General features: G+C 45.1%; 1 protein-coding gene across 1 annotated transcript; it reads right to left on the bottom strand.

Moving 5' to 3' along the window:
• Window positions 1-1,169: 1,169 nt before the first annotated feature.
• Window positions 1,170-24,740, bottom strand: LOC311122214 (immunoglobulin superfamily member 3-like; the record flags this gene model as incomplete). Its single annotated transcript, XM_084196603.1, is given in 6 exon segments — window positions 1,170-1,212; window positions 1,214-1,602; window positions 8,806-9,213; window positions 14,741-15,127; window positions 20,307-20,726; window positions 24,674-24,740. Coding segments are annotated over 6 exon segments (1,714 nt in total), but the record flags the coding sequence as incomplete, so codon positions are not given.
• Between the last annotated feature and the right edge of the window lie 1,649 nt (window positions 24,741-26,389).

The following is a 26,389-nucleotide window of genomic DNA, read 5'->3' as shown; positions in this document are numbered from 1 at the left end:
AAACATCCAGGTCTACCTCCACAGCTATAATGCAATACTCTGTGCTCCAGGGTGAAGGGTATGTGTGTGTGTCTGTGTGTGTGAAAACAGAGAGCAACCCAGGGCATGCACACACTATAATGAGGCAGTGCACAAACACAAACACTCCTCAGCTCAGACACAGCAAGGTCAGAGTGCCAGTCTGAATGACTTCAGTCTCCTCACAGAGATAATACAGAACAGCCTGGGAAGCCAACACAAACACTGACATTAACATCCTCAACACACAACACAAACTTTGCCTCAACGTCATTAGTGGGTTGTTCAGTGTGTGTGTGTGTGTGTGTGTGTGTAAAGGCCTATTATTGCAACAGTGTGTGAGGCCACTGGCGGTGTAGTTAGTGAATTGTTGATGAGGGAAAGAGTTCAAAAACATCTCTCTTTCTATTCCCCCTCTTTTTTCTCTTCCTCGGTCCCCCCCTCTCTCTCTTCCACCCATTTTCGTCTCTCTCTAGTCACTCTCTCTAGTGGGGGATATTAACGATCCATCGTTACTCCACTTTGCTCCATTAGGAGGTTCCGCCCTGCCCAGTGCTACTCTACACATACACACACAGTCTGTAACCCAGAGAGTGAGAGCAGTGAGAGCAATTAGAGCAGAGAGAGAGAGAGAGAGAGAGAGAGAGAGAGAGAGAGAGAGAGAGAGAGAGAGAGAGAGAGAGAGAGAGAGAGAGAGAGAGAGAGAGAGAGAGAGAGAGAGAGAGAGAGAGAGAGAGAGAGAGAGAGAGAGAGAGAGAGAGAGAGAGAGAGAGAGAGAGAGAGAGAGAGAGAGAGAGAGAGAGAGAGAGAGAGAGAGGAGAGGAGAGGAGAGAGAGAGAGAGAGAGAGAGAGAGAGAGAGAGAGAGGGGGTGGGGGGGTGTTTCTAATGTCTATAGATCCTTGCACCACAGACCTAACTGCTCATACAGGACACACTCCTCAGACTGAACAGCACTCAGACAGAACACAGCAGGGCAGGGAGACAGGGAGGAAAAACCCCTGTGCAGCATATGTTCACCTCTAAACATTACCTGACCTCAGGCCTACCGCAGTCATTCTCTGTGTGTGTCTCCGTTTTGTGTGTTAATTGATGCCCAGAATGTTAGTAGTATGGTTGGTTGGCCATACGGCTCCAGGTGTGTGTGTCCTACCTGGTTGTAACACGCTGATCCCCAGCAGGTTGGACGTCCTGTTTGGCCACTTTGTTCCAGGTGTTGTCGTAGTTCCTCCTCCACAGGAGGGCAGAGCACTGATAGGTCCCCGCCTCCCTGCGCCCGGCGCGCGTCACAGACAACCTGAAGTTAGTGTTGGAATGGGAACGGTCCACGGTGGTGCGGGTGCCCAGGCCCAGCAGCTGCTCGCCCCACTGCAGCGTGCCCTCACGGGTAAATGTCACCAGGTCTCGGAACTCGCCTGCCGTGCCACCCTCCCCAGAAGAGCCCGAGCCAGCGGGCATGAAGCGCCAGGTGACGGAGGCAGGCACACGAGGGTTATGGCGGGGCTTCACCAGGCACTGGAGGTCAAACGAGTCGCCAAAGGTCACGCTGGGCGTCCGCGACGACGCCGACACCACAAAGGAGGATTCTGGGAAAACAGGAAGAGATCCGTTATTCCAAACCAACCCCTAGCTCCTATTCCCTAGCTCGTATTCCCTAACTCCTATTCCCTAGGCACCTTACTTATATTTAATTTTTACATTTTAGTCATTTAGCAGACTTACAACAGCAATTAGGGTTAAGTGCCTTGCTCAAGGGGCACCGACAGATGTTTCACCTAGTCGGCTCTGGGATTCCAACCAGCAGCCTTTTGGTTACTGGCCCAATGCTCTTAACTGCTAGGCTACCCGCCACCCACTTGATGTAGATGTGAAAGGATTGGAGAGGTAAGCAGTGTGGCAGGCCAGGCAGCATAACAGAGGTCATGGTGGTGACAGACTGTGATGGAGCAACCCTCTACTTTAATACACAGACAAAAGGGGAGTGAAGGAGTAGGGATTGCAAGACTGAGTTGCATTCAGGGAGAGTTGAATAACTTGCCTTTGATCAACAAGTTAGCCGTTAGAATCCATTCACTGTCCTCTGAAACACAACATTATGGAGAGGTTGTATAAATGTGTGTTTGTAGATGATGTACTGAATTTATAGGGTTAATGCTAACACACAGGTCCTCTCTCTCTCATGGTGGGTGGGTGGGGGGAGGATTCTCCTGCTGAGATTAACACTGACAACACTTACCCAGGGAGCACAGGGGCTTAGTTCCAGAGCCTGTGCTGACGGAGCACAGATCGATTTCTCATGACTCCCCGGGGCGGCCAAAGACCAGCAAAGGGAGTGTGTGTGTGTTTGCGTGTGTGTGTGTGTGTGTTTGTCTGCGTGTGTGTGTGTGAGTGTGTGTAAGAGCAGAGCTGAAAACCATTGGTGATGCACCACCAGAGAAGGCTCCAGGTAGAGATTTGCTGTAAGAGCTGATGTTCGATCTGCTTGCTCCTCTAGCCAATCCAAACTTTCCTCATTAAGATAACAACAGTCATCCTGGTTCAGATAATAGGGTCAACATAGACCTACACCACACCTCTTAGAGCGAAGAGAAAGAGGAGGGAGAGGTTCCCCGGTACTTCACTCCTCCATCAGATATCCCTCTGTAATATCCTTCATTCCAAATGTCGACAAAACAAAATACGCTAGACAAGGTGGGATCTTTTTCTGTCTGTAAAATGAATTATGCAAGAAATGTTGGTGGAAATGCTTTTATGTGCAAATATTGATATAATAACCATAATTTCAACGTAAACTTAGAGTCACGCAATCAGTTGACTGATTTCCTTATATAAACTGTACTTCAGTGAAATTTATATTTTTGTTCAGTATAAGTTATGATGAACTTCACAGGGTGGTGAATGTGCACGGTGATGATCTTGATGCTCCTTTCCAATAAATATCGAGTGTCTTATTCTGGTGACATGATGATCGATTCTTGGCTGCCATTTTACAAATAAAAATAATCTTGCTATTTTGTCCATAATAATCTCATCATGTAGGCTACACCTGCACTGTATCTGCCAGCTGTTGGCTAGAGCGCACGTGCTATATAATGCATTTTTTTAAAATGAGAAAACCATCAGTAGAGTTGAAAATGCGATGGAAACCCATTGAATATTTTTTATTCGGTGCATGGAAATATAACCGCAAAAGGTATTTGTATGTGCACTACGTCATCACGCACAGCCTTTTATCCTCAACAAGTCAATTTGATGGAAACACCTCTCTGGTGTGAAAATGTGCATATTGTTTTTATGCGAATTTTAGCAGCCTCAGCCCATAACTATGTTAGACAATAACTCTCCTCTCTCTCTCTCCATCTCCCCCATCTCTCCTCAGCCCTTCCCTCTCTCCCTCAATCTCCCCCATCTCTCCTCAGCCCTTCCCTCTCTCCTTCCATCTCTCCTCAGCCCTTCCCTCTCTCCCTCCATCTCCCCCATCTCTCCTCAACCCTTCCCTCTCTCCCTCCATCTCTGTTCAGCCCTTCTCTCCCTCTCTCCGTCTGTCTATCTTCTTCCATCCATCTCTGTCGGTCTGTCTGCCTCTGTGACTGGAGAGACAAGTTCACACTGATAATTTATTTCCTATCATATTACCAAATGTGCCTTTCACTGCGAGTGTACTGTAAGTACATGCCTTCCATGTGTGTGTGTCTGCTTGTGTGTGCGTATTTGTTTGTTAGGTCTCAGAGCCTGTCATTATCACAGACCTGCCAACCCAATCACTCATGGGGGCTCTTCAACCAATCAGTTACCAGGATCCCCTGACTACCTAAATGAACACCTTCACCATGGCAATACAACGCACCCTGTCAAACCCCACAGGGCAGGCAGTCAAAGTGGAAAAAGAGGCATCATGATAAAGGGGAATGGAAGGATAGAGGGAGAAACATCTTGAAGACACACGTACACGCTAGGGATGGGTATGGTTATTTGAATATTCGAAGATCCGAACGGATATTAGTATTTGATTACTTGGGACAGTATTCATTTTTGAGAAGAAAAAAAAACATAAGCCTATTTTTGTTTTTGAAATGGCTTGGTCTAAAATGAAATACAATTATGTATGTGACATTGTTACATAGCCTACAAGGATAGACCATTACATTTTACATTTTTATAAAACAACAGTTTTATGACTGTTATATATTTTCTTTACAACCCCTTTTTCTCCCCAATTTCGTGATATCCAATTGCGATCCAATTACGATCTTGTCTCATCGCTACAACTCCCCAATGGGCTCGGGAGAGGCGAAGGTCGAGTCATGCGTCCTCTGAAACATGACCCTCCAAACCGCCCTTCTTAACACCCGCCTGCTTAACCCGGAAGCCAGCTGCACCAATGTGTCGGAGGAAACACCGCTCAACTGACAACCGAAGTCAGCCTGCAGGACCTGGGCCCGCCACAAGGAGTCGCTTGAGCGCGATGAGCCAAGTAAAGCCCCCCCGGCCAAACCCTGCCCTAACCCAGATGACGCTGGGCCAATTGTGCGCCGCCCTATGTGACTCCCGGTCACGGCCGGTTATGACACAGTCTGGGATCGAACCCGGGTCTGTAGTGATGCATCAAGCACTGCGACGCAGTGCCTTAGACCGCTGCATCACTCGGGAGGCCCGTTTTACGACAGTTTTTATGAGTGCAGCCCATAAAAAAGACGCACCGGTAGCCTAAACACGTTTCATACGTGTAGCTTGTTGTTATTGTCGGTCAATCAAAGCGGCACTACAGTCAGAGGCTCCATGTGTAGCAAGTGAAGTGGGAGATTTCTAATCAATGCAAAATGGAATAAAAATGACAGAATTAAGTTGGCTAAATGAGAAGGAGTAGGATACAAACATCAACCAATAGGTAGGCTGTTGTTTCATAAGAATGGAGTTGTTTTAGACGGAGAGCGCAGCAAAATAGCGTCAATTAGCCTTGCTACTTTAGCTAGCTAGCTGGCTAGCTTAGCTGGCTACTGTAGCTTCTTTACAACAATTTGATGCAGTCAAGAAGGGCACTACCTGATGGTATGATAGATAACCTATGACAGCAACAAGTTTGTCTAACTAGCGAGAGTCAGTTTGGCTACTTTCTCCCTCTCTGTCTCCCTCTGTGCCACACACATAGAAACTCACACACTCCAACCCCTGCTCCTCTCTCACCCATCACCACGGCTCTCTCGAGCAAGGGGCCAGGGTTCTAGTCTAGAAGCTTGGGCCAGGGTTCTAGTCTAGAAGCTCGGTTTCGACTGCTCCTACAGTTTTGATTCAGTACTGCAGTTTAACTGATGCCCGGCCCAGAAAAATAATTTCCATTGATGGCTACATAGAGAAGTCAGATTTGAAATTCCTAATAAGACATTTTAGTCATCACTTTTGTGGACAAAACATTCATTGAATTATTCAAATAATTGTCGCTGAGGCAGATTTTTTTCCTATCACTCACAGCCGAAGACATTAACATTTTATATTCATCCAATGTCAGCCATGTTTTTGGATGACGTCGTCTCTGCTCGCTCTGCTCCCTGTGCGCACTGAGTGATGTTGGTCTGTATAAACCGGAAACAATCCGGATATAGACGGTCCATGAATCGGCGTATGCGAACGTGAGTAGATAACCTTGAAAACAATGGTCAGACATCTTGGATGCAGTTTCCAGTTCTTATTATACCTCAGTGCTCGAGTTGCGCGAGCAAGTCTCCATTGAAGTTTTACAAAATATATGTTTTTCTGTAAAACATGTATTTCGTCTATCCGGATATCCCAAAAAATATCATGATATGATTAGAATACTGAAATAATTTCAAATACCCCTTCCTAGTACACACAAGCACAAGCGCGCACACACACACACAAGCGCACACACACACACACACACAGATACAGGCATACTGTACACACAAATAAAAACAAACGTGTCGGAACAATAACAAACCCCAACATCTACAGTTGAAGTCGGAAGTTTACATACACCTTAGCCAAATACATTTAAACTCAGTTTGTCACAATTCCTGACATTTAATCCTAGTAAAAATTCCCTGTCTTAGGTCAGTTAGGATCACCACATTATTTTAAGAATGTGAAATGTCAGAATAATAGTAGAGAGAATGATTTATTGGGTCAGAAGTTTACATACACTCAATTAGTATTTGGTAGCATTGCCTTTAAAATTGTTTAACTTGGGTCAAACAGTTTACAGTTTAGTCATTTAGCAGACGCTCTTATCCAGAGCGACTTACAGTTAGTGCATACATTATTTTATTTTTTCATACTGCCCCCCCCCTGGGAATCAAACCCACAACCCTGGTGTTGCAAACGCCATGCTCTACCAACTGAGCTACATCCCTGCCGGCCATTCCCTCCCCTACCCTGGATGACGCCGCCCCCCCAAACGTTTCGGGTAGCCTTCCACAAGCTTCCCACAATAAGTTGGGTGAATTTTGGCCCATTCCTCCTGACAGAGCTAGTGTAACTGAGACAGGTTTGTAGGCCTCCTTGCTCGCACACGCTTTTTCAGTTCTGCCCACAAATGTTCTATAGGATTGAGGTCAGGGCTTTGTGATGGCCACTCCAATACCTTGCCTTTGTTGTCCTTAAGCCATTTTTCCACAACTTTGGAAGTATGCTTGGAGTCATTGTCCATTTGGAAGACCCATTTGCGACCAAGCTTTAACTTCCTGACTGATGTCTTGAGATGTTGCTTCAATATATCCACATCATTTTCCTTCCTCATGATGCCATCTATTTTGTGAAGTGCACCAGTCCCTCCTGCAGCAAAGCACCCCCACAGCATGATGCTGCCACCCCCGTGTTTCACGGTTGGGATGGTGTTCTTCGGCTTGCAAGCACCCCCTTTTTCCTCCAAACATAACGATGGTCATTATGGCCAAACCGCTCTATTTTTGTTTCATCAGACCAGAGGACATTTCTCCAAAAAGTACGATCTTTGTCCCCATGTGCAGTTGCAAACTGTAGTCTGGCTTTTTTATGGCGGTTTTGTAGCAGTGGCTTCTTCATTGCTGAGCGGCCTTTCAGGTCATGTTGATATAGGACTCGTTTTACTGTGGAAATAGATAATGTTGTACCTGTTTCCTCCAGCATCTTCACAAGGTCCTTTGCTGTTGTTCTGGGATTGATTTGCACTTTTCTCACCAAAATACGTTCATCTCTAGAAGACAGAACACGTCTCCTTCCTGAGTGGTATGACGGCTGCGTGGTCCCATGGTGTTTATACTTGCGTACTATTGTTTGTACAGATGAACGTGGTACCTTCAGGCATTTGGACATTTCTCCCAAGGATGAACCAGACTTGTGGAGGTCTACAATTTATTTTCTGAGGTCTTGGCTGATTTATTTTGATTTTCCCATGTTGTCAAGCAAAGAGGCACTGAGTTTGAAAGTAGGCCTTGAAATACATCCACAGGTACACCTCCAATTGACTCAAATGACATCATTTTCTGGAATTTTCTAAGCTTTTTAAAGGCACAGTCAACTTAGCGTATGTAAACTTCTGACCCACTGGAATTGTGATACAGTGAATTATAAGTTAAATAATCTGTCTGTAAACAATTATTGGAAAAATTACTTGTGTCATGCACAAAGTAGATGTCCTAACCAATTTGCCAAAACTATAGTTTGTTAACAAGTAATTTGTGGAGTGGTTGAAAAACGAGTTTTATGATTCCAACCTAAGTGTATGTAAACTTCCGACTTCAACTGTACATAGTCTACACAATTAATCAGTTACTAAAACACAACAAATGACCAGTTAAAAAGCTGACATCTTGTCTCTCCCTCTACGGCAGGACATAGTTCTGCTGCAGGGCTAATCCCTTCGCTGTGTGTGTGTGTTGAGCTCTTGGCTCCCCAGTGCCTCAGGCAGTGCTTCGCTCCAGTGCTCTCTCAGTCAGCCTGTTCCAGGGATGTTCAGCTTAACTCAGCACTGACAGAGAAAAGCCTGCCCACTGCTAAACACATTTACAACTGCATTTACATTCTAATAATTCTGGCTAATCTGTGTGTACGCAAGTAGTGGAATGTGTGTCTCAAGTCAAGATTGTGTGTGTGGTGTCCATTGAGCCTAATATCATAAAAAAGGAAAACTACATCTGAAGTCAGAATGGTATGTGTGTGCGTGTGTGTTGGTGAATCCGTTTTTGTGTGTGTGTGCACGTGTGTGTGTGTGTTGTAGTGGCACAAAACCCCCCCACCAAGGGGTATGTGCCACTACAACAACACACACACACACACACACACACACGCACACACACACAAAAACGCATACACCAACACACACGCACACCATTCTGACTTCAGATGTAGTTTTCCAACACATGAATAAAGCATGATTTGTTTTCCAGCCCCTAACTGAGCTAGTCATCACAATCTCTTATAGCACAAACTGTTCTTTGTGTGTTCCTGACATCTCCCTGCACACGCTTACCAACTGCCTACACACTGATGGCCTGACGTGTGTGTGTGTGTGTGTGTGTGTGTGCTCGTTCCAGGGAAAAGCTAAAGAAATGTCTTCACAGCTATGCCCTTGTGTGTATGTGTGTATGAGGATGTGTTCACCTGTTGCAAAAGCTTATAACTTGTCATGACAAAATGGCTTTGATGTGTGTATGTGTGTATGTGTGTGTGTATGTGTGTGTGTATATACTGTACTCTGTGTGTGTGTGTGAGGGTCCCTTGCATAACCTGTGCAATGTTGTGACAGTGATGGTGTGTATCTTCCTGAGTCATGACACCCTGCTACACACACTCACCCACAGTCTTAACAGTGATGGCCTTAGTAGCTGACTTCTCCCCTATCTTCTCCCAGCTTAGCTCTGACTCTGTCCCGGCCTCCACCCACTCTGTGGCTGTGCACCGGTAGAGCCCCTCGTCCCCAGGCAGGGCGTTGTAGAGGGACAGGGTATAGATGTCCTCCTGTACCCTCTCCACCCGGATCTCCCCGTAGCTGGAGCGCTCACGGTACCCAGGGCCTGGTCGGACGGTCCCGTCGCGGTCTACGGAGGCCAGGTCCTGGGGAGGGGTGGAGCCCTTCTTCTCACTCCACTGCCAGGCCACAGAGAGAGGACCCGTGGTGGAGTGGATGGAACACGTCAGCTGGACTACGTCCCCCTCCTGGACCTCCGACGAGTTACTGAACAAAGTCACTGTGATGTTACTCTCTGGTGGAGGGCGAGAGGAGTTGGGAGAGACATAATTCAGAGAGAGAGAGGAGAGAGAGAGAGGAGAGAGGAGGGTGGAGAGAGATAATTCAGAGAGAGAGAGGAGAGAGGGAGGGAGGAGGGTGGAAAAAGATAATTCAGAGAGAGAGAGTAGAGAGGGAGGGAGGAGTGGGGAGAGAGATAATTCAGAGAGAGAGAGAAGGAGAGAGAGAGTAGAGAGGGAGGGAGGAGGGTGGAGAGAGACAATTCAGAGAGAGAGAAGGAGAGAGAGAGTAGAGAGGGAGGGAGGAGTGGGGAGAGAGAGAGTAGAGAGGGAGGAGAGATGGAGGGAGGAGTGGGGAGAGAGATAATTCAGAGAGAGAGAAGGAGAGAGGGAGGGAGGAGGGTGGAGGAATAGGGAGAGGGAGTGAGAGAGAACAAAGAAACAAAATCAGTCAAAATGTATCCAAACCTCTCAGAAATCAAATGTTGATAGGGTTAAAAAAGATATATTAATAATGAAATAATAGAACCAGGCTTCTTATTTTGAAAAATTCCTAGAAGAGGGCACAGTGATGCTGAAACGTTGGTGGTTTACCCAATATATTACTGGGAGCTTGCTTGTGGTTTACCCAATAAATGACTGGGAGCTTGCGACTATTTCTTTTTGTAGCCTATGGTATACTCACCGTTAGTCAGCACCTCTACCAACTCTTTGGAGCTAGTACTTGGTAGCACAGCCTTTGGCCAAGAAGGCTTGTAGCCACCAATGAGCTTCCTGCAACTTTCTACTGGCAATTTGACCCACTCTTCAGCAGCAAACTGATCTAATTCTTCGTTTGAGGGATGCCCTCCACCAACTGCTGTTTTTAGATCTAGCCATATGTAGTGCTGTGGCGGTCATAACATTTTGTCAGCTGGTGATTGTCAAGCAAATAACTGCCAGACTCACGGTAACTGACCGTTAATTAACATAAACACATTTAGCATCTCCTGGCTTCAACGCATAGCCTACAAGCCACTGATGCAGACCTTTGGAACATCTACATTGTAAAAAGTCGAATAAATCCATGTAATATAACCTACACCATCACAATAAATCCATTATTTATTTTAGACAGGTCTAAAGAAACATTTCAGAAGGATAGAAGAGCATACTATGAGTTGTCCTTATGTTAGGCTTTCTCACAGCCTACAAGTGAAGACAGACATATCGGGGACACAACTGCGCGCGTCCTTATCCAATTCCGAGGCACATATTGAAGATATTGGAAGAACCTTCCACATTTACTTTTGGTCAGCCAACAAGATGAGTAGGCCTAACGAACAGCACTAGCCTATGTCAATCTACTATCCCCCATAGTACAAAAGTTGACATATTCTATTGGTCAACTTGTCCTTCTGTGCGAGAAATAAATATTCCAAACATACTCTGGGGCAGTTGTGGGATGCAATAGATCCCAAATTAATACATCCACCAGCCGATGCTTGGCATTGCGCATGGTGATCTTAGGCTTGTGTGCGGCTGCTCGGCCATGGAAACCCATTTCATGAAGCTCCCGACAAACAGTTATTGTGCTGACGTTGCTTCCAGAGGCAGTTTGGAACTCGGCAGTGAGTGTTGCAACCGAGGACATACGATTTTTACGCGCTGAGCTTCAGCACTCGGCGGTCCCGTTCTGTGAGCTTGTGTGGCCTACCACTTTGCGGCTGAGCCGTTGCTGCTCCTAGACGTTTCCACTTCACAATAACAGCACTTACAGTTGATCGGCGCAGCTCTACCAGGGTAGAAATTTGATGAACTGACTTGTTGGAAAGGTGGCATCCTATGACGGTGCCACGTTGAAAGTCACTGAGCTCTTCAGTAAGGCTATTCTACTGCCAATGTTTGTCTATGGAGAATGCATGGCTGTATGCTCGATTTTAAACCTGTCAGCAACAGCTGTGGCTGAAATAGCCGAATACACAAATTTGAAGGGGTGTCCACATACTTTTGTATATATAGCGTATGTATGTATGACACAGCAGCATGTGTGTCTCTGGAGATGATCACTCTACTCTAGCCTAGGGGCACCTGAGAGAGAGAGAGACTGTCAGACACACACAGACCCCAGTGGACTTAGCAGATCCCACTTCTGACACCAAATGTAACGCAGCATCTACCCCCGGTCCACCCGGGGCTTAGGGGCCGGCTCTGAGATCACACAGCTCAGCGTCTGAGGGATTCCGCCTCAGAAGAAAGTGCTAGAAGGATAAAAGTGTTCAGCCCCTGTGCTTTAAAAAAGCCCCGCTCGCTCTCTCCTTCTCGCATCACATCAGCGCCTTTCACACACGGCAGAGCCTGGTGGAGCGCTGCCCGGCCAAAACACCCCCTTAACCTCGGGGTGATGGGCTTAGTCTCCAGAGACACAGGGAAGGCTTCTTTCCCTCTCCCTCGCTCTCCCTCTCTCTCCCTCGTTCTCTCCATTTTGTTCTCTCTGCCGTCAGTCAGAGGTTTTCTCAGAGCTAACCACCCCTCCTAACAAGCTCTTGGGAGAATACAGAATGAAGCGCCTTTCACACTTAAATGAACAAAGGGAAGGCCTCCATCCCTTTCTCTTTCTTCCTCTGTCTTTTGATTTCACCCCAGGTTTTTACGGTGTTAAATACATTATACATTCTCTCCGTCTCTCAGCTCTAAGTGTCAATGTGCGTGAACATCACATATGATTAAGCAGGCAGAGGGCAGCTTCTCTCCTCTTCAAACCTGCCTGTTTTTCTCAGTCTCTCTTTAAATCTCAGATTTGTTTCTTCTTTTTATGTCTCCCACTTGTAACTTCTCTCCCCCATCTCCCTTTCTGAACTTCATTGGTCTCTTTACACCTCTGTATTTTCGCTGTGTGTGTTTTTCCTCTCTCCTTCTCTTCAATCCCCTCTATCTCTGTTCCTTTCTCTCTGTATGTCTCTCTTTCTCTACTGCCCCTCTCTGTGTTTGTAATTCATAGCAGCGCTTCAAGACCCCTCTCCCCTGCAAGGTAAACTCATCCATCAGGACCGATTTGTCAGCACTGTTTACAGCTCTCTGTTCCCTCTGCCTGCCCTCCCGCTCTCACCCCTCTCTAACCCATATACTCCCCCCATCACCCATCGCCCCAATTAGGGCCACACAGAGGCCACTGTCTAATTAGCCCAGATACAAGCAGTGGTAACTAGAGGTAGGTGCGTCGGGGGTGTTGTCTGTATAGGGGAGTCACCCTGACCCCATACCCTTACCCCTCTACTCCCCGGTCCATTAAGACCTCCCTCCCTGCTGTAACCATGGTTATTACACTGTAAAAACTCCATAAAATGCTTTTATAGAACATTAAACCTCTGTTAGGGAAACCAAAGGTCTCATTAGGGAGCATCTTGGGGATTACTGGAGCCATGTGGGGGCCAGAGGGGCTTTGTTTTGGGACAGTTTTGGGTGGGAGTGGGGTGAGGTGGGGGGGGTGCTTGCTTAAAGGAGTAGTTCACTATTTCACAACTTGATGTTAGATGGTCCCTCACCCTGAAAGTAATCTATGGGCCAAGAGAAAACTGTAATCTATGGTTCAGCCACTACAAACTTCAGTTAACCGTAGCTACCACAAGCTAAAAACCATTTAAAGTGATGGAGGCATGTGAGCATGTTTAAAAAAATTATGTCCAAATCACCTGAAATCAATTCAAATCAACTCCATATTTGGTTTGATGTTATTTAAAGATCATTTGGCCATAACAACAAAAAATACATGCTCACATGCCCCCATTACTTCCATTGATTGTTAGGTTGTGGTGGCTAAAGTTAGCTGAAGTTTGTAGTGGCTGTTTAAAGAAAACTGAACCATAGAAGCATTTCACTACATTTCGCTACACCCACAATAACACCTGCTAAATATGTGTATTTGACCAATAACATTTGATTTGATTTGATTACAGTTTATCCTGGTCCATCGACTACTTTCAGGGTGAGGAACCATCTGACATCAAGTTGTAAAATAGTGAACTACTCCTTTAAGGTCAGGATATTTAGGATGAGTTGGGGTGTGTTGTTATTGTGTTTTTTTAGGATTCAAGACCAGCCCTTAGAAAGAGAGAGTGAGCGAAAGAGTGAGGGATAGAGAGAAGGGAGGGTGCTGTAGAGGGGCTATAGAGCTGCAGACCAGAGGGGAGCTACTTCACTAGTAGACAGATAGGCTAGAAAGAGAGAGGAAGAGAACATTGGGCACTGAGGTTTTTTGGGGGTTGTATTAGCTTGTGCTCCAGCACACCCCTAGCGGCCACCCCTCTGAAAGCCCAGCTGAGTCCCTCAGCCCCAGCAGAACACAGTAATTTAGCCCAGGGATCCATTAGTGGGCCCTGGAGAGGTAGGCCCCATTCTCTCTCCCTCTCTCCCTTTCCACACTCTCATTTCACGCCTGTTAGCTCAGCCTCCTCCATCCTCCTCTCCAGCTTTCTCCATTATCCAAGCTAGCAGCTCTCGCTCGCAGCCCCGAGCTGAGGGAATGTGAAGGACCATAATACTGCATTACCAAACTTTAGCAATCCACTGACACAGAAAATAATGGTATAATAAAGAATGCCTTTATTCTTAGTTTGACTCAGGATCTGCTGTTCTCTGGGAAGAGCGGTATCTGACCTCCGAGAGACAGAGGGGACACTGCGAGAATACATCATGCATATCATTAAAAAGGAATACTAATATCAAAGGGCCAATGAGATGCTGTTTAACTTAGGGGTTTTCTTTTTTTGCCGAGGGACCCCCTGCCCAGGCAAACCGGCGACCCAGGGACCCCCATCATGTTATCAAAAAAGAAAAAAAGGTATTGTCTTGTCTTATCATCAGGTGAATGATAATGGCAAGTTGAAGTAATCAACATTTATAAATGAATAGATTTGGCAGACAGTTTCATTATTTTGACCTCCCCACAGTTCATTGGAAGAGGAAGTGTAAACTAACATAGTCTATTAGCTAGAAAGGTATCTTGGCGGCAAAGAGAACATTTTCGATTCTCCCTGAAGGTATAGCTTTTATTTAATTGTTAATTCTCAAAGATGGTATTATTAAAATATATAGTTCAATATCTTTTCTGCATGCTTTCTCTCTGGTTTTGGTCTTTTAAGTTGACACATACTGCTTGTACATCCCGGAAATTACCACTCTATACAGAAAAAAAACTGTAATTAGCTCCAATGACTGCAATGTCCTCCTATGACTGCAATTTCCGAGAATTTGGCAATGAAGCCATTTATATACTTCCACAGTCACTGCGCTAATGCTAATTAGCATTGGCTTGTGAAACTACCTCTAACTTCCTTTATACTGGACGCAGAGACATACAAACGTTATCCAGCTAGCAATATTCATAAAATATAAATTTTTCACATAAAACACCCCCCCCCAAAAAAGGTTTTTAACAATTTCGTAGACCCCCTGCACAACCTCAGCGGACCCAGGTTTGAAAACCTCTGGTTTAACTGACCGAGTGGCCAATGGGAGGCCTCGTTACTAACCCAGCGGCCAATAGGGTGCCGTGTTGATACTCACTGATAGGCTGGACGGTGATCTGGACGTTGCGTGACCTCTTGCTCCGGTCTATAAAGTCCCCAGTGGGTGTCTTCTCCCTCTCTGTGACCCTACAGATGTATTTCCCAGCATCCTCTGGTCGGAGGCGCTGCAGCTTAAGCAGGTGCACAGCGGGGCTCTCCTTGCGCACGGTCATGTGACCAGCGGCCTCGCGCGACACATAGTCAGGTCCCAGGACGGGCACAGCGCTGGGCCCTATCACGGCCACTGGCGAGCTGCTGAACACCCACGACACCGAGAAGAAGCGCTCGGGCACGCTCTGGGCATCGATGGTGCAGCGTAGCTCCAGCGGCTCGCCCGCCGTGAAGGACCGCCGCTCCGTGCTCACCTGGATAGAGAAGTCCCGATCTGGGGGTGGGAGTGGGGAATAAAAGAGAGAGAGATAAAATGAGTTGCAAAGCAGTTGAAGCAGTTGAGCTCCTCCCGTCTCCAGAGAGCACAATGTGTCAACACATCTTTATACTCCAGTCCCTAATCAAAAGAGAAATATGTTAATGGGTGGGGGGGGGTTACACAAGGAGTCAACTATGCCCACAGTAAAGCACTGCTCCTCCAGCCTCCTCCTCTCCTCCTCCTTCTCTCCCCTTGGTTTCCCCACCAAGACAAAAACACAGCCAATTAAGATTCTCTCCAGCAGACGAAAAAAGCCTTGCCGCTCCACTCCCCTCCCCTCCCTCGCTCTTCCTGCGCTGTTTGAGACAGAAGAGAGAGGAGATGGAGCAAATATTGTTAGCGCAGCCTTCACTGCCTACACCTCTTTGACTGGGCTCCCAATTACAGATGCACTCCACATACGGCGGCACTAGCTTTTTATTTACAGTATTCATTTCCACATGATGAGTGGCGGTGGGCTCTGTGCATCTCTCCCTCTCCGCTCCTCTCTGCCTGGCTCACTCAGAGAGGTGCTAGCCCCCGGCTGTAATAAAGACTTTAAACAGACTTGTGGAAAAGTTCAGACTGCTGTTTGCCTGGGTATGGTTCCTTATGTTGGGAAGTGTTATGGGAATAGGGGAGGGGGCGACTGTTCAAAATCAAATGTTATTCGTCACATGCTTCGTAAACAACAGGTGTAATGCTTACTTACGGGCCCTTCCCAACAATGCAGAGACAAAAAGAATAGAGCTATAATAGAAAATAAAATAATAAATACACAATGAGTAATGATAACTTGGCTATATACACAGGGTACCAGTACAGAGTTGATGTGCAGGGGTACGAGGTAATTGAGGTAGATATGTACATATAACTAGGAATAAAGTGACAGATAGTAAACAGTAGCAGCAGGATATGTGATGAGTCAAAAACGTTAGTGCAAAAAGGGTCAATGCAGATAGTCTGGGTAGCTATTTGGTTAACTATGTAGCAGTCTTATGGCTTTGGGGTAGTTGGGGGGACTGTTTACACACACACATAGTGAGCTTTCATACTGGACGCTTGTCTGTAAATAACACTGAGCCTAATAGCTAACAGTCTGGCACTAACTGGACAGATACACGCATACTTACACACAGACACACACACGCATATTGCATCCCCCTCCTAACACACACACACACACACACACACACAGCTCATCACTAATAGAGTGGAAAGCAGATGCCAAAACAAAGGCCAGTGGCGATCTGGCCCTCGCTGACCAATGAAGCGGCAGTATATTGCATTGTGAAATCAGAGCTGGGCTGACTGTAAACTCAAGGAACTGTGACCTGCTTTATAAAGACACTGCCTCAACTTAGAGTTTAACAACAAACACAGCCATTCACTAGGCACTAGGCACGAAACTGAAGCAAACAGGCCGAAATGGGGAGGTACTATCTCAACTTGTCCAATAAGAAATACTTGTTAACGTTTTCCTTGGCACAAGTGTTTGAAACGTTTTGCTATGATGGGTCCTAATGAATACATCCTAAACTGTGTCAGGGAAATGTTGAGGGGTGAGAGACACAGAGAAAGAGAGGAGGTAATAGTGGAGACATGTACCCGTCAATGTTTGTAACAAATTAAACATGTAAAGAAAGTGAGAGAACATAGACAATCAGATGCAGAGAGGGAGAGAGGGAGAGAGAGAGAGAGAAGAAAACAAGTAGAGAGAGGACTTAAATGCAGGAGTTAGGGAGTGAGAGAGTTGGGAAAAGAGACAGGGAGCAAAGGGAAGAGATGAAGCGAAAGCAAAAAAATGGTTTTAGAGCGAGAAAGGTAACATGAGGGATGTAAAGAGGAGTGAGGTCGAGAGATGGAAAGAGAAGGAGAGGTCCATTAGGATTCTGTCCATGTCTGGCCTCTCCTCTCTGTCTGTGGGTGATTAGCCAGTGATGGGGCTGTCTCTGGATCCTCGCTCTCTCTTCAATACACACAGCCTAATGAAGGAGCCATACACACACACACACACACACACACACACACATCCTGATCTACACCCTTTGTCACACTACAACACTCCCATCCATTATAGATTATAAGAGAGAGAGAGGGTGAACAGAGAGAGAAGAGAGGGGGTGTAAGAGGCAGAGCTTTTTGTGCCTCTCCTGGCTGACTTAACACTCTTCTGAGACACAGAGAGCCTTCATATCCAACATCCTCTGATCACCATCTGGGGCAGCATCAACCACCGGAGGTTCAGAGAGTTCACTGCTCACAGGAGGAAAACAAAAATGTTTCCATTGTTGCAAATGCTTAAGAATCAATGAATAATTCCACCGCCATTCTGCTAATAATCAGTCATCATAATAGATCTACTGGAATAGTGTTCCTGGAACTGTAGAAACACACCATTGTTCTATAGCGTACAGTAGCCCTGTATTTAATGTTGTGTGTTTCAGTGTGTGTGTGTGTGTTTCTGTGTGTGTGTTTCAGTGTGTGTGTGTGTGTGTGTTTCAGTGTGTGTGTGTGTGTTTCAGTATGTGTGTGTGTGTGTGTGTTTCAGTATGTGTGCGTGTGTGTGTGTTTCAGTATGTGTGTGTGTGTGTGTGTTTCAGTGTGTGTGTGTGTGTTTCAGTGTGTGTGTGTGTGGCTAAGACTGCTCTTGTTCCCGGTCTGCTGGGTTGGAGAGGTCGACAGCTTATTATCAGATCATTATAACAAGAAGCCATCTCCACACCTCTCCCTAGGGCAGTGAAGGTAATTGGATAACAGTGACACTGACGGTTTTGGATGAAGACCGTCATGAAAATAGAACCGTTTATTTTTTTTTATTTATTTTTTCAATAAAATGTTTTATCAACTTTATTTTATTATAGATATACTTTACCCAAAACGGGAGTGTTAACTATTGATTATATGGTATTGTTTTGCTAACTTAGTCTGTCTATTAAACTGTATACATCTCCTCTTCTTTCCAACTATCTGTTGATGCGCAATCAGCAAATCCACTATATGCGTGAATAGGAGAGAATTGAAGGTCAATTCAGTTCATTGAAGAGGGGAAGGGGTGGGGTGAAAAGTGGGAACTTATTGATTACTTTATAATGAATGTATATGTTGGGGTCAATGGAGGTGTATGGAAAGTTAATCAGTGGATCCTATGGAGGGAGGCAGAGGGCAACAGTCTGGTTTCAGTCACTGATAAGGTAGGCCAGCCGTTGATTAGGGAGGAGTGAGGAATTCGGCCTGAGGTCAGGTCAGATGAAGTGAGGAGGAACAGTCCTATCACACACATATACTTGCATACCCACAAAGGTTCTAGCAGGAGGCGGTGCCATGACTATACCAGTGAGAGGAACCAATTCAGTTTCTGATTAGCAACAGTCAGGAACTGAATTGTTGGCTATCTAGATATGCGAGGTGACTCCTCCTAGTAGGAGGGTATAAATATATGTGCTTGTGTAAACATGTCTTTGTCTTTGCAGCCGTTTGACCCAGTGGGTGAATAAACTTGGTTTAATCTTTTCCTAGTCATCCATTTGAGTTTTTACTCTGTCTGTTTAGAACCTAACAATGGATAGCCTCTGACCTTCACCTGACCTTTTTCATCGAATCTCCGAGCTGACAAGGTAAAAATCTGTCGTTTCGCCCCTGAGCAAGGCAGTTAACCAATTGTTCCCCGGGCGCCGAAGACGTGGATATCGATTAAGGCAGCCCTCCACACCTCTCTGATTCAGAGGGGTTGGGTTAAATGCCCAATACATTTCAGTTGAATGCATTCAGTTGTACAACTGACTAGATATCCCCCTTTCCTTTTCCATTTCTCTTTTTCATTGTTACAGTCCATCAGAGGAGTGAGGTGAAAAAGATGTCTCATTGCATAAAAAAACATTACATCGCCTATTTGGGCACATTTCGATTTCAAACCTTACGACGATGGAGAACCAGATGACTTGGACCAGCCTGCTTGCAGAATATGTGCAAAACCCATAGGCTACCTACTAAGAATTCCAGCACCACAAACGGGACACTGATAAGTGGCGAGCACTGACAGACAGTGTAACTCGTTACGTAGTCATAGGAATGGTGCTCTTCAGAACGGTGGAGAAACCCGCCTTCATAGAAATGCTCTGGAAATTTGACAGACTATACAAGTTACCGGGGAGAAAGTATTTCTCTCAAACAGCGGCCCCTACCTTGTTCAACAAGGTGAAGGGGGAGGTTCAAACAGAGCTAAAGGACGTCCTGGTCAAGCTAAAGGACACTGGTCAAGTGTAAATATGACTCCTTAAATGAGCCTGACAGTGCACTATCTCACGAAAGACTGGACACTGAAATCCTGCTGTTTGGAAACAACCTACACAGCCGGAATCCTACACAGCCGACTACCTGGCCGAAGCCCTGTGTTGGGGATTGCTTGACTGGGCCCTTGACGAAAATAAACTGTCCTGTATCACCACACACAACTGGGCCAACATTGTGGCTGAAGTGAGGCAACTGAACTGGCCTTGGCAACAAAAAAAAATGTTTATGCAGCTAATCTCTCCAGTCATATAAAGTGGAGTAGAATTGCATGAAATGTTTTCATAAAAGGCCACATTTTTCCTGTGTAAAGAAAGGAGAAGCAACATATCTGATATTGCATAGCCTAGGCCTATACTCTACCACGCGCTGCATTTAACAGTCTTTTTTGCAAACAGTGATTGGGTTATATTATTAAACTAAATTATGACTATCCAATTTACTAATGACATTAGGAATAGTCATCTATCTTACATAAGTATGCAAATGTAATGATGCACGGAATGCTTTATATTTTTTATAATATAATATAATAATAATATGCCATTTCGCAGACGCTTTTATCCAAAGCGACTTACAGTCATGCGTGCATACATTTTTTTTGTGTATGGGTGGTCCCGGGGTTCGAACCCACTACCTTGGCGTTACAAGCGCCGTGCTCTACCAGCTGAGCTACAGAGGACCATGAAAATGTGCTTCCCCAAACTTGAGACTCACGCGCCTAAGAGCAAGACAGTTAGGCCTAAATGCGCTAATGTTGTTCCTTTGCTTAGTGGGAGATTGTGATCTGCATTCAAAAAGTGTGTGTGTGTGTGTGTGTGTGTGTGTATGTGTGTGACTCACACTCCCATCTCCCCCTACTCACCAATGGGCTGTATCCGTAGCTGGGTCTTATCGGCCTGCTTACGGGTCATGGTGAACCAGCTGCGGTCGGGGTCCTGGATCCACTCTGCAGCCTGGCAGTAGAGAAGACCCTGGTCAGCAGGCTGCAGCCGGTGGATAGTCAGCCTGTAGGATGTAGCGCTGGTCTTATCCAGCCTCAGGTCTCCTGCAGTCATCCTCTGTTTGTAAGGCCCACCGGCCCGGAGGACAAAGTCCCGGGACAGGGTGAGGATCTCCTGGGGCGACACAGTAGCGTCCTCAGGGGAACGCAGGTACCAACCAACAGACAGGTGTGTGTGCTGCTCTGTCGCCCGGGAAACCTCGCAGCTGAGCTGGAGCGTGTCACCCTCCACCTGGGAGAGGGTCTGTGTCGGCGCGGTGACAGCGAGGGAGTCGGGGATGACTGCAGGAGGAGAAGAGGAAGAACAGAGAAGAGATGAGTGTCACATCGGTGGTTCTGTGGCATGCGATGGCTCACAGGTGGAGCACATCGTTTGGTTGGCGCATGGATCAGAGTTGTGGCTTTCATTCCTACATTTACATATTTCAACTTTAAGTGGCTTTATATGAAAGCATCTGCTATATGACCTTATTGTTGTTATATTTATATTACATCAGTTGACACCTTCCCCTAGCGTATAGCATAACCCTCTCAGACATACAGGGCATGCACGTACGCACACACACAGTGTTCAACCAGCCAGGGTACGTTCTCCTAAATGACAGCCTAACACTGTGAAGCCTCAGACGGAGCTTTTCCCTGTAGGTGGACCAGATCACACACTCCAAATATACAGACAATGTATTTGGAATGAGAACACATTTCAGAATGAGCTACTACGTATAGCTGACAACAGAAAGAATCAAACTCTTCCGGTTAAGAACAGAGAGTAAAGGAGGGAGAGGAGACAGAGACATGACAGGTTTAGGAGGGAGAAGTGGTAAAACCCTCTATACATCTCCAGAAATTGCTCTGGAGACAGGGCTCGGTGGGCGGCAGGATTATTCTGGGATGGAAGACTATGACATGTCCCAGCAGCAGGGTGTGTGTGTGTTTCTCTCAATTGACTTGTGAAGCTTAACACTGTAATATCATATTTTATAACTTAGCTATGTTGGCATTTTTTATGGGCAGTTTTTGGATCGCGTAAACAACAACAATAATTGTGTGATGGCGGTGATGCAGGGTTGTTCCAAACAAAACAAATCTACAAGTGTGTTTGCTCTAGTTCCTCAACGGCACAGCTAGGAGAGCTCAAAAAAGCACCTTATAGTTGAAGACTGAGTCAAAAGTGCATTGAAATTACTTTGGAGAGTTGTGTGGCCACTTGGAGACACCAGTTAGTCCTCTCACTTGTCATTTTTTTGTCTTATGTTGCACCTACCCCACATTCTCCAGGAATATTCTTATGTTACTGAATGTATCAAGAGTATTTTCAGATTGTGTTATCAACAAATGTGGCAAAAAGTACAGAAAATGCCAAATGCACATAAAATCAACAAGTGTAATGTTTGGATTCAGTCTTGTGTCAGGTGAACTGTTGTGTCCTCAACTTTGGTCTAATAATTTTCCCATAATCTCCAATGTGTTCCCTTTCAAGTTCTACCATGCTGATGCATTTCATATTTATTTTGTAAGAAACATTTCAATTTAGCCCTATCCATATAGCCAATTCCCACGAGTGTAACGGGTTAATACATCCTATCTGAATGTCTGTCAGTTGGATTCATATCCTGTTTAGGTTATATTATCTCAGTGGGAAATGGCTAATCTAACCGGTCAGGAGCAGTGGGGACTGTGATGTGGTTTAGATCTAATGACAGAGACCACAGCGAAGACAAACAAACACACACATACACACACACACACACAGCCTCAAAGTGTATAAAGACATCAGTGTATAAGACACAATGGGTAGCAGCAGCAGCAGTCATCCTTTTAGCTGGCCTGGACAAATGAATGGAGGATGGAATAATGCAGGGCCTGGGAGTAGGCTTTCCAGTAATTCAGTGTGGTATTGTCAAGCCCTGGTTAAGATGCTTGGCTATTCAAGGGCTTTGTCAAGATGTATGGTATTGGAGTGCATTGTGCACCAGGCGCATGGTATTGAAGTGCTCTGTAGATTTTAAGCATTGTAATTGTTGAGATGTCACATGGGCTAGTTTCAAGCCTGGAGGTATCCATCTATCCTGAAGTTATCCTGGTATGACTGAGCACAGATGCTAAAAACAGCTTGATCTCTCTCGCTTTGTACGAGTGTGTGTCTGCGTGTGTGTGTGTGTTTGTGCGCGTGTGTATGTATGTATGTGTGTGTGTGTGTGTGTGTGTGTGTGTGTGTGTGTAGATTGAGATTCAGAGACATATCAGGAACAATAGAGACAGCCACCACTAATGAAATGAGGGAACAAAGATGGAGAGATCAGAGAAAAGATATAGAAGAGTGGGAGGATCTCTGTTCAACATCAGGTTACTGCAGTTTATCAAGGCACTGGGAAGAATAACACAACATGAGAGAGAGACAGATGAAAAACGACAGGAAATACAGTAATTAGTTTGATTTCAATCCCACTGAAATAGTGGCTACGTAGGCTCCGGAAATGGAATGGAATATTTACCATGCTAGTATCCAGATTTGGGTTATATTGAACTGAAATGACTTGGAATTAAACTGAAATATGTTGAAATTGACCTGAATTAACAATTAATTAGTTATAGTATAAAATAAATAGAGCCTACACACTCAAAAGCTTCACCACTGGTTATACAGTCATAACATAGTATATACACTGAGTGTACAAAACATTAAGAACATCTGCTCTTTCCATGACAGACTGACCAGGTGAAAGCTATGATCCCTTATTGATGCCACTTCAATCAGTGTAGATGAAGGGGCGTAGACAGGTTAAAGAAGGATTTTTAAGCCTTGAGAAAATTGAGACATGGACTGTGTATGTGTGCCATTCAGAGGGTGAATGGGCAAGACAGAAGATGTAAGTGCCTTTGAACGGGGTATGATAGTAGGTGTCAGGTGCATCGGTTTGTGTCAAGAACTGCAACGCTGCTAGGTTCACACGCTCAACAGTTTCCTGTGTGTATCAAGAACGGTCCACCACCCAAAGGGCATCCATCCAACTGTGGAAAGCATTGGAGTCAACATGGGCCAGCATCCCTATAGAACGCTTTCGAAACCTTGTAGAGTCCATGCCCCGACGAATTGAGGCTGTTCTGAGGTCAAAAGGGGGGTGCAACTCAATATTAGTGTTTTATACATTCAGTGTAAATATTATTGTTCTTGTGTTGCCCTTTTCAACTTAAAGATGTAGAGACTGCCTTAATTGGTGCTTGTCTTATGTCTATCAATATGGGTCTGGTACACTTCCGGTGAAATGACTTGATGAAGATCCTTGCAGGATAGAAACGTTGTGTGTTTATTAATAAAGGTTAGTGACGGTGTGGGCTCTATTTCTTTTATACCAACTTTTTTCACCCCACTAAAGGATGTGTGTTTGATCACACTTTACTATTAAATAAGTTATAGGCAATCCCTGTCACTAAGGGGAAAGTCTTTTATGAAGTCTCTGAACGATGGAGGCTTGATATGGGAGTCTCCTTATGATGCATGTGATACATAAGGCATTTCAGATTCTGTCTGAACGCTATGTAGGGAGAGAAGGTTCAAAGGCATGACGGATGCCTCATTTGGTGAGTAAAAAGCCTAGTAGAGATAACCTCTCACACACAGAGACCACACTACTAGTATTGTTTGTGCAACAGCTTGTTCTTAAATCAGAGGAAAAGGTGAAGAATATTATAAAATCTTTGTTTGAATGTATCTAGAGAGGACGAGGCGAAGAGAGAGGTTTTACCCTGCCCAAAATCTGTCCACGAAAAATAAGCCTACAAAGTGAGGATTTTTTTTACGGAGCTCAATGAGACTGTCGAATTTGGTCAACAAATTTTTGTATTGCTCATTTGTTACGTGAGGCTTATTTGAATGAAAAATAGTTTTGTAATGGTTAGGTTGTTACGAATGCACTGACATAAGTGGACAAACGTGGCATTTCGCCAATGTTGAAAAACAACTTTATACTGGTGTTATGCCCGTTGTCATAGAGATAGAGGACTCATCATGGATATAACCCGTTTTAACAAGGACAATGCGATTGAGGGCTTCCACCATTTTAAAGTAGTCATCTGGGTGGGGATTCCTATGAGTTTGGAGCAATCAGACAATGAAGAAGAAAATTGAATACCTTAAAATGGAGATTGCCTCAATGGCGCTGCCCATGTTGTTATAATGGCACAGATACAAAGATGAGTCCTCTACCTCTATGGTGTGGTGTTCACACTTGTATCTGCCCTCTCAATGGCTAGAATGGTCCCCCCTGATATCATCTCCTCCCGCCTCCCTTCCATCTTTGAGGACATGTATTTCCATTGTTAGAGTGGTCAATTGACTATCTTGTCAATATCATTGACAATCTTTGATGTACCTGTCTATTCAAATCTATACTGAACAAAAATATAAACACAATGTGTTGGTAAAGTGTTGGTCCCATGCTTCATGAGCTGAAATAAAAGATCCCAGAAATTTTCCATATGCACAAAAAGCTTATTTCTAACAAAATTGTCTGCACAAATGTGTTTACATCCCTGCTAGTGAGCATTTCTCCTTTGCCAAGATAATCCATCCACCTGACAGGTGTGGCATATCAATAAACTGATTAAACAGCATGATCATTACACAGGTGCACCTTGTGCTGGGGAAAATAAAAGGCCACTCTAAAATGTACAGTTTTGTCACACAACACAATGCCACAGATGTCTCAAGTTGAGGGAGCGTGCAATTGGCATGCTGACTGCAGGAATGTCCACCAGAGCTGTTGCCAGAGAATGTAATGTTAATTTCTCTACCATAAGCCGCCTCCAGCGTCGCTTTAGAGAATATGGCAGTACGTCCAACCGACCATGTGTAACCACGCCAGCCCAGGACCTCCACATCCGGCTTTCTTCACCTGCGGGATCATCTGAGACCAGCCACCCAGACAGCTGATGAAACTGAGGAGTATTTCTGCTTGTAATAAAGCCCTTTTGGGGTGAAAAACTCATTCGGATTGGCTGGGTCTGGCTCCCAAGTGGGTGGGCCTATGCACTCCCAGGCCAATGCCCAGTCATGTGAAATCCATAGATTAGGGCCTAATGGATTTATTTCAATTGACTGATTTCCTTATATGCACTTTAACTCAGTAAAATCGAAGAAATTGTTGCATGTTGAGTTTATATTTCTGTTCAGTATAATTAGGGTCCCATGGGAAACACTGACCAACACTTTGGTTCCTACTCTGTCACAACCATCTCCTCCCTTACTTTTAATTAATTGTAATGCCAAACAAAACTGCATTCCAAGTGCCCACTGTATTCCAACCATCAAATTAGAATGGTTTATGTATTTTTATGATTCCAACAGTTTACCCAAGTGTTTTGATCTATAATCAATTGTGGTCACAATATTTGGTGAAAAAACAGAGGCAATTCTATTTTTTGGCCAATATCGTGCAGCCCTAGTAAACACAGATGTGATCTCCTTGAGATTCTCCTAGTCACTCTTTGACCTCAATCTGAGCAAGATTAAGGATGAGGCGATGCACACATGCACGATGTGCAAGCCCACGCACATACACTACTGGAGTGTGGGCTTGGCCTAAATCTGGGAGAGAATTCAAGGACAGGCACTTGGCCAAACCCATACTACTGCTGCTAGTAGGTGGATTTGTTTTCTCTTAAGTAAGAGATAGTACTATGATGAACAGTCTAGAAACAGGCTACAATCACAACTTGTTCACATCCGGTGGTTGGCATGATCACAGTCATGAAATTATATGATTTTATTTCACCACCCACCAGATTTTCCATTGGCATTGGCTAACATGCCATTACGGTCTCACTGTAAACCAGGGATAGATTTTTTGTGGCACCCAGCCCCATCAAAGTTGCCCATAAACTGTAAACAATGACATCCGGTTTGGCCATATCGCCATGAGTCACTTGTCTGAACACGTCGCCAG

The sequence above is a fragment of the Coregonus lavaretus genome (assembly GCF_964263955.1).
Source record: "Coregonus lavaretus genome assembly, contig: HAP1_SCAFFOLD_3959, whole genome shotgun sequence".
Taxonomy (NCBI): domain Eukaryota; kingdom Metazoa; phylum Chordata; class Actinopteri; order Salmoniformes; family Salmonidae; genus Coregonus; species Coregonus lavaretus.
This window is presented reverse-complemented; position numbering and strand designations above follow the sequence as displayed.